Below are 18670 nucleotides of genomic sequence, written 5' to 3' on the forward strand. Positions count from 1 at the left end.
TTTGAGGTCGTGGTGCTCCTGAGGAGGCACGAAGGGAGTTCATTTTGGCATTTTCTGAAATTTCAGACCCAGGAGGGCTTTTCCTGTTTGGGGCAAAATGGAAAAGGGTGTTTCCTTCATCAACCCTTCTCTTCGTCCAGTCTCAGCCTCAAGAGCTTGGCCATTTCTTTAGTCCACCAGGATGCGTGGCACTCAGAAAGGGGCCTGTTGTGAAAGCAGTGGCAAGCCGCTCATCTTTCAGGGCGCTTATGGCAGTGCCCCAGCCTTGACTTCGTCCTGGAGGTGCAACTGGCTGAGTGACTGCAGACCCCACCTTTGACCTGGGGTCTAACTCACACAGATTGTTTTCTGAGTTTCTAGGAATAGAAATGTTGGGAAAGTTATCAGCATTCCTACTTCAACTTTTATTCTTACTAAATTTACTGTATCATTAACGCCAGGTCCTGAGTTAAACGCTTCCCCTCCCACCTCCTGCAATATTTAATCCCCATAACAAACCTATAAAGCAGATGCTGTTATTGTGCCTGTTTTACAGGTGGTTTAAAATTTAGGTTTAGACTTGTGCCCAAAGTTGCCCAGCCCAAAGTGACACAGCTGGGGTTTATTAACCCAGGACTCTTGAGTCCAGAGCCTGTGCTTTAACCATAACAAAAAGTTGCCCTTCTTGCTTCCTCTAGTACTTTTTATTTGTGGGGTATGACATAATTTGGTTTTATTTTATTTAAAACATATTAATTAGAGGCACCTGGGTGGCTCAGTGGGTTAAGCATGTGACTCTTGATTTCCTCCCAGGTCATGATCTCACCCTCATGAGATCAGCCCTCGCGGAGCACCACCTCCCCCCACCAACGCCAGGGGTGGAAGCTGCTTAAGATTTTCTCCCTCTCCCTCTGCCCCTTCTCTGCTTGTGCTGTCTCTCTTTCAAAAAAAATTTTTATTATTTAAAATTTATAAAAATTAGAGCATGCTAGTAACAAACATTACATGAGTGAACAAAGAGGGTGTTAATCTTTCCTTCCTCTGGAAATCCCTCCACCCCAGCCAAAGGTAACTGTTTGGTGTGTGTATAAATAGACTCATGCAGATATTTCAGGTTTAGCTTTTCTTTTCCAAACTACTTTGAACTCCCCTATTTTACAAGTTAGGTAAGAAAAGCTTTATTGGTTTGATATGCTTCTGTATTTTTCTTGCCTTTTAAAAATATATTGATTCGGTTTTATTTGGTGGAGGGGCATGTACTTACATTCTCTAGCTAGAACAATATATGGCAGATTTTTTGTTATTTTGTTTTTGTTTGTTTCCCAGTTTTATTGCAATCATTTGAATAACAAAATTAATTGTGCTCATTCTGATAATTCAAACAATGCAAAAGTATCTAAAGTGAAAGAATATTATTCCCTCTCCCTCTTTCCATACCTTTTCCAATATTTATAGAAACGTATACATATAGTTTTTTTTTTTTTTTTTAAGGAATAAGAGCATATATATTCTTTGGAAATTTGCTTTTTTTAAAACCTATCAACAAAACAGACATTTTTCAATTAAATTAATGTGTTGGTATATGCATTATAAAATTATGTAACAAATCACAGTGGTCATCTTTGGAGAGAAAGGCTTTTACTTTTATTCTGTACTTTTCTGTACTGTTGGAATTTTCTGGCTACTCTTTCTTTTTAATGTCCAAAGGGATAATCTTGTGGTGCAGTTACAGATTGTGTTGTATGTTTGTTTTTTGGTATATTTCTCTGTCCTAAAAAAATTCCCATAAATGTTTAAGTTATCCTTTGTCATGCAGAAAGTTTCCATCTTAAGGTAATCAAGTTTATTTTTCCTTATGATTTGTGATTTTTGTGTCTTATTTATGCAGTTTTTCCCTACACTGATGAATAATTTTTTTTCTAAAAATTCTGCAGCTTTGCTCTTCACATTAAGTCTAATCTACCTGGAATTTATTTTTATATATGAGGTGTGACTTGGTATAATTGTGTTTTTTTAATACTGATAGCCAGTTTCTCTGGAACCTATTTATAGTATCTCTGCTGTATTCCAAGTTCCTTTGTAAACATGGGTCTATTTCTAGGCTCTCTGTTCTGTTCCACTGTTCTGTTTGTCTATTTCTACACCAATATCATCCTTTTGTAACTATCATGGCTTAGCAGTAGGTTTTGATTACACTTTACTTTCCTCTTTTCTCCTTCAAAGTCATGTAGGCTATTCTTGGTCCTTTATTCTCATTTAGAATTTTAGAATCAGCTTGTCAGTTTTCATGAAAACATTTTAAGCAGGGGTGTGTCCTGATCTAATACTTATTTTTAAAATATGACTCTCACCCATTAGAAGTCTGTTAAAGTCCTCCAGATAAGAGATAATGAATAGCTTGGACTGGGAGGATGACAGTGGAGATAAAAAGAAATGAACAGAGTCAAGGTGTATTTTGTGGGTAGACCGGACAGGATTTACAAAAAAAAAATTGAATATGGAACACAAGGAAAGGGAAGATTCAAAAGTAACACTTAGCCTTGGCTTAAGTTATTGCTACATGGATGATGGTGCTATTTAGAGAGATCTCTCTAGAGAGCAAAGACTATGGGAAAGATTGGTTTGGGGAAGGGGAATCAAGAGTGCTGTTTTAAACATGTTAAGCTTAAAATACCAACTAGACATTCAAATGTGAGAATTTTAGTAGGCAATTGGATATACAAGTCTGGATCTCAGAGGAGAGAAGTTGGGGTTAGAGATGTAAATTTGGGGAGACATTAGCAAATAAATAAGTGGTATTTAAAGCAATGGGACTGGATGAACTCACCTAACTAGAGAATATAGATGGAGAACAGAAGAAGGTTTAAGACTCATTTTGGGGCATTTCAGTGTTTAGAGGCTGAATAGAGAGGGAAGAACATGGTGTCTTGGAATTTAAGAAATGATAGTACACCAAGGAAGTAATAGCTGTGCCAAATGTTATTGACAAGCTAAGAAAGCAGAGAAGTATCTGTTAGATTTGGCAACATGGAATTCATTGGTCACTTTAAGGGGGTTTCTGGAGAATGGGGAGGAAGGCCAGCCTGGGTTGGTATGAACAGGGAATGATAGGGGTGCCTAAGTGGCTCAGTCAGTTGAGCATCCAACTCTTGATTTAGGTTCAGGTTATGATCTGATCAAGCCCTGAGTTCATGGGATCGAGCCCTGAGTAGGGCTTTTTGCTGCTTGGGATTCTTTCTCTCCCTCTCTCTCTCTCTGCCCCTCCCCCTTTGTTCTCTTTCTCTCTCTCAAAATAAATAAGCTTAAAAAAAAAAAAGGGAATGATATGTGAGGGAGAAGAGAGAGTGAAGGTAAGAACCTTTCCTGAGAAATTTGGTTATAAAAGAGGACACAAAAGTAGAATATTAGTTGAGGGATATGATGTGGGATCAAGAACAAGTTTTTTAAAGGCACGATATACTAGAACATATTTGTATGCTGCTAATAATTATTTGGTAAAGAGAGAAAATATATAATTATATACTTTTTTGGCTTTAAAAAATAATTCCATTAATTTATTATATAGGTAATATATTGTTTTAAGTTTATTCATTTTTGAGAGAGCAAGAGATGGGTAGCGGCAGAGAGAGAGAGAGAGAGAGAGGGAGAAAGAATCCCAAGAGAAAGAATCTGATGGTGCAGAGCCTGACTAGGGTTGTGATCCCACAAACCATGAAATCATGACCTGAGCCAAAATCAAGAGTTGGATGCTTAACTGACTGAGCCACACAGGCACCCCACCTCACTCCTATTTCTGCCCACCCCTAAGTCTGTCTTCTACGTGGATGATGAACAGACTGAACTTCTAAGACATAGACATGATTAAGAGCTCCTTTCTTTCTTTTTACTATTATCTTTTTCAGAATGTCCTGTAGTTGTAGTCATTTATATGTAATTTCTGACAACCAGTAATCTTTTAAAAAATTTTTTTGAAAAATTTTATTTATTTTTTAAGCTTATTTATTATTTATTTTGAGAAACAGATCATGTGTGTTAGTGGGGGAGGGGCAGAGAGAGAGAGAGACAGACAGAATTCCACTACCGATGTAGAGCCCAACGTGGGGCTCAAACCCACAAACCATGGGACCATAACCTGAGTCAAAATCAAAAGTTGGACACTCAACCAACTGAACCACCCTGGCGCCCCTAAAAAGTCTTTTAATTGAGATAATTGACATATACCATTCTAAACTAGTCACCTTTTTCAGAATGTTATATAGTTGGAATCATACAAGTAACCTTTTCAGACTGGCTTCTTTCACTTAGCAATATGTATTTAAGGTACTTTCATGTATTTACATGGCTCAATGGATAGCTCATTTCTTTTTATTGCTGAATAATATTCCACTGTGTGGAGGTACCATAGTTTGTTTATCCATTTACTTAATGAAGGACTTCTTGGTCACTTCTAAGTTTGGGCAGTTATAAATAAAGCTACTATAAACATTCAGGTTTATAGATTTAAGCCTCTATGTATAGGTGCTATAAACATAGAGGGGTCTGTGTGGACATAAACTTTCAAGTCACTTGAGCAAGTATCAAGGCACATGATTGCTAGATCATTGGGTAAGCTGTGTTTTGCTTTATCAGACACTGCCAAGCTGTCTTCCAAAGTGGCTACACCTTTGCATTCCACCGGCAATGAATGAGAGTTCCTGTTAACCCATACTATGGTCTGAATATTTTTGTGCCCCCTCTCCATTTGTATGTGGAAATCCTAATGCCTAATGTGATGATATTAAGAGGTGGGGCCTTTCAGAGGTAATTGGGCCATGAGGGCACAGCCTTTATAAAAGAAATTAATGACCTTATAAAAGAGACCAGAGAGAAAGCTCCCTTTCCCCCTTCCACCATGTGAGGATACATGGCTAAGTAGGTAGTCTGCAACCTGGAAAAAGGCTTTCACCAGAACCCAACCATGCTGACACCCTGATCTTGGACTTTTAGACTCCAGAACTGTGAGAAATAAATGTTTGTTGTTTATAAGCCACTCTGTGGTATTTTGTTATAGCAGCCCAAACAGACAAAGACATCCCACATCCTCACTAACATTTGGCTGTCAGTGTTTTGGATTTGGGCCATTCTAATAAGTATATGGTTGTATCTCACTTTTAATTTGAAATTTCCTAATGACTTATAATGTTGAGTATATTTTTATATGTTTGTTTGCCAGCTGAATATCTTCTCTGGTGAGGTTTCCAACTGTTTTGCCTATTTTTTAATTGAGTTTTTTGTTTCTTAATGTTGAGTTTTAAGAGTTCTTTGTATATTTTTGATATCAGTTCTTTCTCGATATGTGCTTTAGATATATTTTCTCCCACTCTGTATCTTGTCTTTTCATTATCTTAACAGTGTGTCAGTGTCTTTCGAAGGGCACAGGTTTTAAATTTTAATGGAGTCCCACGTTTCTCTTTCATGGGTCATGCTTTTAGTGTTGCATTTAAAAACTTATTGCCAAACCCAAGCTCACCTAGATTTTCTTTTGTGTTATCTTTTAGAAGTTTTATAGTTTTGTGTTTTACATTTAGGTCCATTTTGAGTGAATTATTGTGAAAGTGTCTAGATTCTTCTCCCTCCCCCTCTTCTTCCACCTCCTCCTCCTCCATCTGTAGATGTCCAGTTACCCTAGTGTTCTAGCACCATTTGTTGAAAGAATATCCTTTTTCCACTGAATTGGCTTTACTCCTTTGTCAAAGATCAGTTGACTGTATATGTGTAGGTCTATTTCTGGACTCTGTTCTGTCCATCAGTCTATTTGTCTTTTTTGCTTTCTTCCAACTCCACATTGTCTTGATTATTATAGCTCTACGGTAAGATTTGAAGTCAGATAGTACCAGTCTTCTGACTGTTTTCCTCCCTCAATGTTGTATTGAGTGTTCTGAGTCTTGCTTTTATACATAAATCTTAGAATCAGTTTGTTGATATTTTCAAAATAACTTGCTGGAATATTATTCCTTTTTATGACTAATATTCCCTTGTATGGATACACACACACACACACACACACACACACACACACACACATATGCACACCCCACGTTTTGTTTATCCATTCATCCATTAATAGACATTGGGTTGTTTCCATCTTTTGGCTATTGTGAATAAAGCTGTTTTGAATATGGGTGTATACATACCTGTTAGAGTTCTTGCTTTCAGTTCTTTTGGATATATACCCAGAAATAGAATTGTTTTAGTGTTTTGGGTTTTTTTTGCTCTAATCTTTATTTTTGAAATGACCTTTTATTATCATTTGAGTTCTATCTTTATTTTCAAATTTTCCTTTTCTTTTCAATAATTGTTCTGAATTTTTCTATTTCTAATTTACACTTTTCAGCAGTTTTTAAAATTTTTGATTTTAGAATTCCTTTACACTCTTTTTTTTTTTTTTTTTTAATGTTTATTTATTTTTGAGACAGAGAGAGACAGAGCATGAACGGGGGAGGGGCAGAGAGAGAGGGAGACACAGAATCGAAGCAGGCTCCAGGCTCTGAGCCATCAGCCCAGAGCCCGACGCGGGGCTCGAACTCATGGACCGCGAGATCGTGACCCGGGCTGAAGTCGGACGCTCAACCGACTGAGCCACCCAGGCGCCCCTCCTTTACACTCTTAAAAATATGAATTTCAAAGAGCTTTTGTTACTGTGGACTATATCTACTTATATTTACTATATTTAAAATTGAAACTGAGAAAAAATTTAAATATCTATTTATTAATTCCTTAAAAGATAACCATAACATATCCATTACATTAACATTACATTATATTAACATAAATAATGTTTTTGAAAAATAACTATATTTTCCAAAAAAAATAGGAGAGTGGCATTCTTTTATATTCCTACAAATATCTTTAATGTCTTTAAAAATTTTTTTTCTATGTTTATTTATTTTTGAGAGCAAGAGACAAAGAGCATGAACAGGGGAGAGGCAGAGAGAGAGGGAGACACATGTCCAAAGGAGGCTCCAGGCTGTGAGCTGTCAGCACAGAGCCCAATGCGGGCTCTCAGACTGTGAGACCATGACCTGAGCTGAAGTCAGTCGCTTAACCAACTGAGCCACCCAGGCGCCCCATTATCTTTAATGTCTTTTTTTCTTTTTAATTTTTTTAAAATTTACATCCAAATTAGTTAGCATATAGTGAAACAATGATTTCAGGAGTAGATTCCTTAATGCCCTTTACCCATTTAGCCCATCCCCCCACCCACAACCCCTCCAGCAACCCTCAGTTTGTTCTCCATATTTATGAGTCTCTTCTGTTTTGTCCCCCCTCCCTGTTTTTATATTATTTTTGTTTCCCTTCCCTTATGTTCATCTGTTTTGTCTCTTAAAGTCTTCATATGAGTGAAGTCATATGATTTTTGTCTTTCTCTGACTAATTTCACTTAGCATAGTATCTTTAATGTCTTAATTGAAGACGTCTAGACTCTCATATCTCCTTTATTAAATCTGTTATGATATGTTGTTTTGGTTGAAATATGTGTACACATTTTATTATTTTATTTATTTATTTTTTAGAGACTTTTTTTAAAATGTTTATTATTTGTGAGAGAGCCAGAGACAGAATGCGAGTGGGTTGGGGCAGAGAGAGAGGGAGACACAGAATCTGAAACAGGCTCCAGGCTCTGAGCTGTCAGCACAGAGCCCAACGCAGGGCTCGAACTCACAAGCTGCAAGATCATGACCTGAGCCGAATTCAGACGCTCAACCAACTGAGCCACCCAGGCCCCCGCCCCCGCTTTTTTTTTTGAAATATATGTACATATTTTAAGATTTTATTTTTAAGTAATCTCTATACGCAGTGGGGGCTTGAACTCACAACTCTGAGACCAAGAGTTGCATGCTCCACTGACTGAACCAGCCAGGCATCCCTAGTTGAAATATATTTTTTTTTAAATGATGCATCACACAGATAAGCAGTTGGAAAAGGGAAGAGTATTTTATAGCCTTTTCAAGAGATTGTGGATATTCTTTTTATATGACATGAAAACTGGACAAATGGTAGTTTCTTAAAGTTTAGTTGTATGTAGAGTCTGAAACCATTGTCAGTGTACTTTGTACTCTTGCATTAAAATTCATCTGTAACATCTTGCATTTAACTGGATCTTTTACCCATGCGTGATTTTGTGACATCATGCATTGGTCATTTGAAAGATATTAACTCAATGAGTTATGTAGATCTTCCCAATGCTGACAAATTTCATTCTGTATAACATTTAAAAATCATGTTTGTTAATGTCATCAATCTCATTAGAAAGATCTTTCAGTGTTGGGAAGCTGTCAAGTTCATAGTGGCAGATACAAATTTTCCAAAATTCCCATTTCTGCTTGAAAACTCAAATGTTATAATTGACAACAATTACTGTCACTTGTTTTCCTGAAGTAACAACCTCACTTTGTTTTCAAGAAAATGTCTGCCAAATAGTCAAGTCTGAATAACCATCATATATCAAGTTTTTATTTTTTTCAAATAAAAATGGTATTCCATAAAAAAGTAGCTAATTAAGCTGGCATCTCAAAAATCACACAAATGTTTTCTCTCAGGGCATCCACCATACTTCAGTATGCAGCAGAAGTACTTCATGCATATTTCTAATTTAATCAGACAAATAAAAAGGACATGTACTCAAGATTCAAAAATTAATAAAGTTAACCATTTTTACTGCTTTTTAAAGGACATTCTTAAATGAAACTGGCTATTTTAAAAAGCCATGGTAAAGAACACAGTGACTATGAGTGAAGTTTGATGCCACTGCCTTGAGTCATCCTAAGGCCCCAGTAGTGTTTCCTTTTGCACCATAAGTGAAACAGTGGAAAAGCTAATTAATATTTTAATATTATTATGCAAATAATTTAAAAAAATACTTTTGATTTTGTGGACCCCTGTGTATGTGTCAGGGAACTTGAGGGATCCACACTGTGAGGACTGCTACATTTTGTTTTGGTATCTTTTAACTTGTTTCAAAATATTAAGTTACAATTTTCATTTGTGTTGTAGCTTTCTGGAGTGTTTTCATTCTTTAAGGATGTTATTCTCTTTTTTCTTTTATTAACCTCATATAAAATTTGACTGTAATCTTTTTCTGTGGCTCTTTTAAGTGTAGTAAGTTTTCCTATACTTTTAGATAGTAAGGGTGGGCCAGAATAGCCTTTCCAGTTTCAGGGTTTTGGAGCTCCCTCTTCTGTTTTGTTCACAAAGTACTAAAAAATGGAGCTTTATGCTTCCTGTTATCTGCCATCTTTTCTTCTCTCCCAACTTGTATCTGGACCTTCTCTTTCTTTTGAACCTGTTGTCTCTGTCCCATTCAATGTGGATTCTACTCCCACTCTACTTCTCTTTCTCCCTGATGTGGGTCTTGTCTGAAAGGGATCTTCACTTTATTACTTTTCAGAGTTTATATGGTCCAGACTGTTCTAACATCTTAAAACCTTATTTCAGTGCAGTCCTCTGGCACCTATCTACAAATTGGATCCTGCAATACCTCCTTCCGGCTTTGATTGGTATTGTATTTGGCCCACCACACTTGCCAGTGAGTTCCTATTGACAGTTTTGAGATTCTCCTCTTTTCAGTGCTGTTAGAAGTCTAGTTGACTTTCTTCCATACATATAAATATATTATATAAATATATATGTATATACTTTAAAGCAGTTACACACATACATTTCCCTCACTTAATGTCTTGGAGATCTTCCATATGATCATCTACAAATTGACCTTATTCTTTTTAATGACTGCATAACAATAATTAACACATATATAACAATGGTCATGTATCAGGTACTATTCTAAATTTTGTATATATATTCATTTAATTATTACTATTCACACCTTATTAGTTAAGTACTGTTATTATCCCCATTTTGCAGATAAGGAAACTGAAGTACAGAGAGATGAAGTGACTTGTACAAGGCCACAGATCTAGTACTTTGTTCATTGTATCAGTGTACTGTTATTTAGGACATTAAGTTCTACGCTTTTTTTTTAAATTTTTAATGTTTTTTTTTTTTTTTTTTTTTTTTCTTTTCAACGTTTTTTATTTATTTTTGGGACAGAGAGAGACAGAGCATGAACGGGGGAGGGGCAGAGAGAGAGGGAGACACAGAATCGGAAACAGGCTCCAGGCTCCGAGCCATCAGCCCAGAGCCTGACACGGGGCTCGAACTCACGGACCGCGAGATCGTGACCTGGCTGAAGTCGGACGCTTAACCGACTGCGCCACCCAGGCGCCCCTAAATTTTTAATGTTTATTTTTGAGAGAGAGAGGGATAGAGCGCAAGCCAGGGAGAAGCAGAGAGAGGGAGACACAGAATCCAAAGCAGACTCCAGGCTCTGAGCTGTCAGCACAGAGCCAGATGTGGGGCTCGAACTCATGAGCTGTGAGATCATGACCTGAGCCGAAGTCAGACACTTAACTGACTGAGCAACCCAGGGGCCCCTAAGTTCTACTCTTCTGCTGATAAATCCTGTGATAGTTTCCTTTTTCTTCTTTCTTTCTTTTTTTTAAAAACTATTCTAAAACCTCTCTGGAATTGATACCTATGTGTATAAATTATATATCCTAGTGAAAATTTTTGAGTATTATCTATAGGGCTAAATTCTAGCAGTAGGATTACTGAATTTCTTTTTAAATTTTGTTTTGAGAACTTTGGGAGACTTTTATTACATCCTTCAGGGTGAATAGAGAAACACAGGGGTTCTGTAAAACCAAGGTTTGATATCAATATATTAGGTGATAATGCTGCTTTTAAAAGGAAGATGATCTTCTTAGAAGCTTTGAATGTAGGGCCTTTTACAAATGGGATATGGGAGGAAGCAAGGCCTATTTTCACTGACTGTTGTTTATATAAGCAGAGATCATAATATAACTACTGATGATCTCTTTTCAGAACTGGTGGAGTCTCTTTCATTGCAGGGATCTTATGCTGGAAAAATTCATTCCATTGGTGATGCCTTCAGAAATTTTAAAAACCTCCGATCCTTAGATTTATCAAGAAATTTGATCACTAGCCTGAAGGTAAGTTCTATATTCTATGACTAGTCAGTTCAGCCCTATCTATCTATCTATCTATCTATCTATCTATCTATCTATCTATCACTGTTTGTTTTGATGGGAAGAAATAAGAGATAGGTAATACCAGCCTGGGGAATATAGCATCTTCCTTTTAAATGTTTCCAAACTAAATTTTATTATTTACTGTAAAATTCATTTGACTCTATTCTATATTTGAATTTTTTAAAATATTTTTTATTTTTTAAAATATTGGGGGAAATTTCTTTTGTACTTAGGGAAAATTATATTAAATGATCACAGCCTAAGGCAATAGTACAAATCTTTTATGTGTGTAAAAAAATTACAAGAAGGACTTGTGAAAATACAGATTCTTAGTTCTTACTCTGAGAGAGATTCTGAGTTAGTGGGTCTGGGGTGGGCTCAGGATATACCTGGGGATTCTGATGATGTTGGTACATGGAGTACACATGGAGAAACACTGGTCTGTGTTGTTACTGGATTGTTGCTGGTTGTTAGTAAATAATTTTTTCACAGAGGAAGAGGAAATGGTGGTACTGAAAACAAAGAAAAATGTCTGGATCAGGGGATGGTAGAAGAGAGAGCAGGACAGGAAAGTAGGGTGAGAGCAGGCTTGAGCAGAGTGTGTGAGGATTAGCAAATACACTAAGAGCTCTACAAACATCAGTGTGCACATACAGAAATGGAAGTTCTGTTTTCTTAGTGGTAGACCCCCAGATGGTGTTTCTTCCACATGTTCCCATTTTACCCAGTTTTGTGCTGGTCTTGGTTAAGCCCTTCTTTTCGAGACTCAAGGTGAAGGACTCAACGGATGCTATTCAGGATTAGTTAATGATCTCCTGGATTATTCTACCCATTTTGTGCTTTTTAGGGGATACTTGTTCAACAATACAAGCCAGACCCAATCTCAAGGTCTAAATGAAGGGTCCTAAAAGAGGAAGTCCAAGCAGGGTTTTCAACTAGGATTCTAAAAATAGAAACTGCAAGTTAAACTAGGTCTTTAGACTATTTGGTAGCAGCCATTTGTATTTGGCCCATCAGTTTCAGAAAACATTAATTCAGAGTTGTTTAAGTCTCCTCTTTTCACATGTATGTATGTTAATTTTCAAGCTAAAAAATTGAGTGAACATTGCCATTATTTGTTTTTATACTCACTTTCTTTCCGCTTCTGTAACTTGGACAAAAAGCTATTGTGAAGATTAATCAAATTAGCATGTGTACACTGCTTGGCATATAGGAAGCACTTGGTAAATGTTTTCTACATTCTTTTCATCTATGACTTATCTGCATATATTTATCTCTAGCAGTTCTGAATGGTTTTGCTTAATTTTCTCAGGGGGTAAATGTTTTGTGGTTATTTCTAGTGTAACTTTGGGGAATACATGAATTCATGCAAACAGGAAAAGTGAGAGGAGGATAGAAGACATTTCCTTGCCATTTACACATTTAAATAGAATCCTAATGGTGTATTGCCTGGAAAATGTGGCCAAAGTCACTGACAGCTATTCCTAACCAGTGACCCTTTCACAATGTAGAAGTTAGTGGAATTGAAAAAAGCCAGAAATAAATGCATCAAAGTATAAACAGTGTTTTATTCAGTGTTTTATTCAGAAATGCTTTGAGTTTTCTAAATTTTTTTGCAACAAAAAATGGTAATTTTAAATGAGAGGAGGATAAAAAACATTTTATAAATACATGATGGAAAATAATTTTACCATTCTGAAATAACTCTTAATGACAGAGTTCCTTCTATAGTAAGCATTTTTACTACTAAAAGTATATGATTGTACATATATATATATACATGTTTTGGATTCTGTCCTGAAATTTAGTGTTGGGCTAAAGCAGCTAACTAGCCAAATACATGAAAATTAAACAATTGTTTTCAATAGTAGATTTCAGCAAAGGAGGAAAATGTGACTTTTCTTCTCCAGTATCCCAGAGAAATGGAAGGGTAGGGTAATTCTGAAAGGAGAAACAAGGACAAGAAAGGTTCCAGACTGTTCCAGGAGGGAAGACTTAGAGATAGCATTATTTTGTTTTCCATATAATCCATTGACCCTAAACATGAGGCATTGAGATATAAGAACACAACAACACACACACACATTTAATTTTTTTTATTATGCCCTTCTCCTCCAGTGCTGTCTCTTTTGCCTATTTCTTTTCCTCCTGAAAATTGAGGTGCTTCTGGGGTCAGGTGAGTGGATGTGACAAAGGTGAGAGAAGGGCAAAAGTGACTCAGCCTAACTACCACTGGAAGGGAGAATTATCAGGGAGCAACAGAAGTAGAGAATTGACTGCAGATATTTCTATGTCAGACTTTGTAAGGAGGAAATGTATGATATCTATGAATTATTTAATATAGAGAACATCTAGTACCCATGGGATACTTTGTTCTTATTCTCAGACATCTTACTTTTTTTCATAATGTTTATTTATTTTTGAAAGGGAGACAGAGCACGAGCAGGGGAGGGGCAGAGAGAGAGGGAGACACAGAACAGGCTCTGAGCTGTGAGCACAGAGCCTGACGTGGGGCTCAAACTCACGAGCTGTGAGATCACGACCTCAGATGCTTAATCAACTGAGCCACCCAGGGACTCCTCGGGCATCTTAAATGGGAGTTTCAACCCTGCCTTTCTCATGGTTGACCCAGGTAACATGTTTAAGGATCGAAGTAATAGATATATTTCCATCTGTATCTATGAGATTCCTAGTCCTTACCAATGTGCAGATTCATAATGTGGTCTTTTCCTTGCAGGGCATCCAGTATTTATGTTCACTCCAAGACCTGAATTTATATTATAACAACATTCCTTCATTAGTGGAGGTGTCCCGCCTACAGTCTTTACCCTTCCTCAAAGAACTAGATTTGAGACTCAATCCTGTTGTCAGGAAAGATACAGATTATAGGTTCTTTGCTGTGTACACGCTACAAACTCTGGAGAAACTGGGTGAGACCCTCCTCCCCTGTTCCTTGTCCCTGAATTTACATTAAACCAGCTGCCTCCTAACTTTTTGGGTGTTGGCCCAGAGTGTGCACTGGCAGGATATATTTGTTTATTAGTCAATATTTATGTAACTCTTTTGTGTTGGCAGGATGTATGGCAAGTCCTTTTTTTATTGAATGACAATCTATGATTTTTATCAGTTACTTCCAGCTTTAGTTTTCTTCAGTTGATGGTTTCACCACCACTTCCTCTCCAACAAAGAGTTTCCAGTTGAGATTTATTTTTCCAGGTGCCCCAAATTTGCAACTATATTAGCAATAGAAAATGAATACAACTCTCTGGGGCTTAGTTGGTAAGGAATAATAATTATTCTTTCAAATGAGGTAGTCCACATTTCTTTATAATTTTATTGTTGAAATTGAAATATACATTTCTTAATGATACAAACTTGGATTTCACATGCCCCTAGGAAAGTTATTATAGGGAAACTAAGTAATGTCTGTCAGAAACAGTGTAACTTTTGACATTAATATTAGGTCTTTTGGATTGTTTGCTGCAGTAAACTACTCTCCTGCAGGGGTAATTACACCTATGTGGCAGTTGTTGCTATGACATCCCTGTGGTCTCCCTGAGTTACTACTTGCTCCAGTGACAACATAATAGCAGTATTTTGTGACCTGTCTCTAACAAAAGAATATGAGACTGATCTTTAGTTTTTACTCTGTGAATATGTTTTTCTGACTTACTGCTGTTTACTCCAAAAAAGAAACATGCTCAGACCACGCTTTTTGCCTCCAGATGACCGAGCAGTGCGAGCAAGTGAGAGAAAAGCTGCCAAGCTGCATTTTAGTCAGTTGGGCAACAGTGAAAATTTTCTTTTAGAGGTGGAAAAAAGGTAAGACAATCCTTTACAAAAAAAGTTTTAGTTTGGTTCTGGACATAGCAGTGAATTACTGCTTAATGTCTTCACTTTCCAGTAGAAATCTCCACAAGTTGTAAGAATCCTCAGATCAGGAATAAAAGTATCTATTCAATATATTGAGATTTATCTAGGATGAGAATCTGGCCCTCAGGGGGAGCATTTCTGCTTTGTTGAACCATTGCGTCTGCTTTGGATATGATTGTTGAAAATTCTCTAGAGCTGCTGTTCAAAGCTTATAGATAGGGATACCATGAAATGACTTATAAATGCTTACCAAATCTTTCTTGGAGTTATAAATCAGTACATGGTCTTTTCTTATTGAATTAGAAGGTTTACATTACCACAGAGATAAATTTGTTAGAAGGTAAGGGAACCATTTTTCTACAAAACTTTTTTACAAAAGTTTGTAAAAAACTTTTTCTACAAAAGTAAACAGACCTTGAAGCTCTACAGTATTGGAAAGGTAGATTTTTCTACTTCTTGTTACTAAAATATGAACAAAATAAGATACCATATCTTCTACTATAAAACCCATGCTCTTTATCTTAAAAAGGTAGCTTCATTTTTGAAAAACAGAAATCCATTACAATTTACATAATACAGAAAAATACAGTGAAAAAAGTAAAAGTCACCCCATAGTCTGCTACCAAGAGTTAACCTCTCGTAATGTTTGGTATACATCCTTATAGACATCTGTGTACCTACCTATAGACACATGTACATGTGTCTATTAGTATTGTTTTCTGATGATAAAAGTAGTGCATGCTTGTTATTGAGAACCTGGAAAGTATAGAAAAACCATAAGAGGGGTACCTGGGTGGCTCAGTTGGTTAAGTGTCCAACTTTGGCTCAGGTAATGATACCACAGTTTGTGGGTTTGAGCCCGACATTGGGCTCTGCGTTGGTGGTGCGGAGCCTGCTTGGGATTTCTCTCTCTTCCTCTCTCTGCACCTCCTTTACTTGTGCTCACTCTCTCTCTCAAAATAAATAAATAAACATTTAAAAACCACAAGAAATAGACAAGCAACTCATAATTTCACTACCCAGAAATAAACACTAATTATATTACGGTAAATATCCTCTTAATCTTAGGTGTGTGTGTGTGTGTGTGTGTGTGTGTGTGTGTGTGTGTGCGCGCTTATCTCCAAGGTTATGTTATATAATGGATATCTAAATACATATTAATAATAAAAATAATACATATATAATATTTATTTTATAGTAATTTGCTTCCTATATGTACCATTTTTAGTTTAAGATATCATGAACATATCTCCACAGCATTAAATATTGTTCCCAAAATGAGTTTTTCTTTATTTGTTTATTACCTTTCCCCACCATGAGAACTAGGACTTTGTTTGTCTTGTTTATTGCAGTATCCCTAGTGCTTAGAATAGCCTGGCACATATAAGGTATTAAGAAACAATTTGTTGAATAATGAATGAATGAAGTCAGTGTCTGTTGGTCTGGGATCCTTCTCTTTGCCTATCTCTGCTCTTATCCCTTATAAGTTTTTTTTCTTTTCTCTTTTAAGTTTATTTATTTTGAGAGAGAGAGAGAGAGCGCGTGCACAAGTGAGGGAGGGGCAGAGAGAGAGGGAGAGAGAATCCCAAGCAGGCTCCATGCTGTCAGTGCAGAGCCCAATATGGGGCTCAAACTCAAGAACCATGAGATCATGACCTGAGCTGAAACCAAGAGTTGGACGCTTAAACACGACTGAGCCAGCTAGGCACCCCTAACCTCTTATATGTTTATAACATAGCCCTCAGAGAGCATTTTTAGTTCCCTACATATTTTTTTAGTTCTCTATTTTTTTAAGTTAATTATTTTGAGATTTTTACATAGAGTAAAATTTATCCTGCTGTAAAAAGAACTGGAATGTTTCTAAAAAGTTATTTCTATATATATATTGTGACCTAATTCTTATTTTAATTCATTGGGGGTACCCTGTTTACTGTAGAAATACAGAGATGAATTAATGTGTAACTGAATACATTTTCTAGTAAGGCAGATAGTTAGCACTATCATATTTCTGTTTAGTTATCACATAGTGATTGCAAAACCAGAGGTAAAATGTTACTCAAGTGCCCAGTCCTAACATTAATATCTTAGCTCTCCAACCTTGGGTAAATATTTTTTTTAAGTTTGTTTGTTTGTTTATTTATAACCAAGTTAGTTAACATGTAGAGTAATAATGATTTCAGGAATAGAGTTTAGTGATTCATCACTTACATACAACACCCAGTGCTCATCCCAACAAGTGCTCTCCTTAATGCCCATTGCCCATTTAGCCTATCCCCTCACCCAACACCCTGCCAACAACCCTCAATTTGTTCTCTGTATTTAAGAGTCTCTTATGGTTTGTCTCCCTCTCTGTTTTTATCTTATTTTTGCTTCCCTTCCCCTATGTTCATCTGTTTTGTTTGGGTAAAGATTTTTCTTTAAGTCTTTCTGAGTCCCAGTTCCTCCAACCTATAAAATGGAGATAATAGATAATAGGGGAGCTTTTATGATTAAATAAAATGGTGGGTGTAAAGTGCCTAGCTCATAGTCTAGGCTGTCTGTACTTCCCAATCTGTACTTACTGTAGTTATATTTTACTATACTACTTCAATCAAATGCAAAACTTGCCTTTCTTGTCTGTTTTTTTTTTTTTTAAACTAATGGCTGTGGTTGTCCACACTGTAATTCTTGGCAGCAGAACCTTTCTTTCTGTGTCCTATGAGTTTTTTAATTCAAAAGAAAATATTCCCTTAATCATTCAGACCTAAGTTTGTGTCAAGAAAACGGTGTCTGAATGTTCTGGCTTTCATTCTTTAAAGGCTGAACTATAGTGTCCTCCTCTCTCACTATTCCCAGTAAAAATATTATGACCTTAAAAGTAGGGTTTAACTGGGGGTGCCTGGGTGGTTCAGTCAGTTAAGTGTCTGACTTTGGCTCAGGTCATGATCTCACGGTTCATGAGTTCGAGCCCTGTGTCGGGCTCTGGGCTGACAGCTTAGAGCCTGGAGCCTGCTTCAGATTCTGTGTCTCCCTTTCTCTCTACCCCTTGCCCACTCACATTCTGTCTGTCTCTCTCTCAAAAATAAACACTAAAAATTTTTTTAAAAATAGGTTTTAACTGAAACACTTTGTGAAATTAATATTTTCTAGATCATTTGAGGAAAAAATCTGGTCACCATGAATTAATGTTTTCTAAATAGCATTTAGTGGTGATCTCAGAAACCTTCTTTGCGTTTTCTTTTAAATTGGGGTTTTAAATAAATTATTCCATGTGGCAGCTCTAGGGAGAAGACAATGAAAAGCTGCATGACAGATGAGAGTTCTGCATCAAAAGTCAATGCTGATATTGATAACAGAGTTGAAACTGGTAAGTTTTGTCTCTGATCACAAAATGCTTAAGACATAAGTTATTTCAGTTTTTATGGGCAGTCTTGGGTAGGATGAGGACAAAATAGTTGAGAAATAACAGATTTGCAGTAAGCACAAGATTTACTGACTGTGTTTTTCCTCCCTTCTCTCACTGCCAGAAGGAGCCCTATTTATTGAGCAGGCATAAACCAGAACCTATTAAGTACAAGCTATAGTCAGAATTCAATTTCATTTATATCAGTTTACATTCAGTACATTCTGAAAGTTGCATTGCCAGTCCCCATGACTCCTGAGCATTGCTTATGGTGATTGATTCATTAGCCAGAGACTGGTGACTCGTCTGCATCAATGTAGCTTAAAACCTGGACCTTCTGTGCTTC

General features: G+C 36.6%; 1 protein-coding gene across 12 annotated transcripts in view; it reads left to right on the forward strand.

Annotated features, from left to right (window-relative positions):
• LRRC36 (leucine rich repeat containing 36) overlaps positions 1-18670 on the forward strand; it is a 58463-nt gene that overhangs the window by 479 nt on the left and 39314 nt on the right. For 9 of the 12 annotated variants that reach the window (XM_042918123.1, XM_042918121.1, XM_042918116.1 and 6 more), the window contains exons 2-5: positions 10903-11030; positions 13807-13999; positions 14795-14891; positions 18200-18288. In XM_042918123.1, the coding sequence (XP_042774057.1) occupies positions 10903-11030; positions 13807-13999; positions 14795-14891; positions 18200-18288 (507 nt within the window). Of the gene's footprint in view, positions 1-9453; positions 9545-10902; positions 11031-13806; positions 14000-14794; positions 14892-18199; positions 18289-18670 lie in introns of all 12 variants that reach the window. The other 3 variants (XM_042918124.1, XM_042918125.1, XM_042918126.1) reach the window with 3 other exon arrangements.

This window comes from Panthera leo, chromosome E2 (assembly GCF_018350215.1).
Source record: "Panthera leo isolate Ple1 chromosome E2, P.leo_Ple1_pat1.1, whole genome shotgun sequence".
NCBI lineage: Eukaryota > Metazoa > Chordata > Mammalia > Carnivora > Felidae > Panthera > Panthera leo.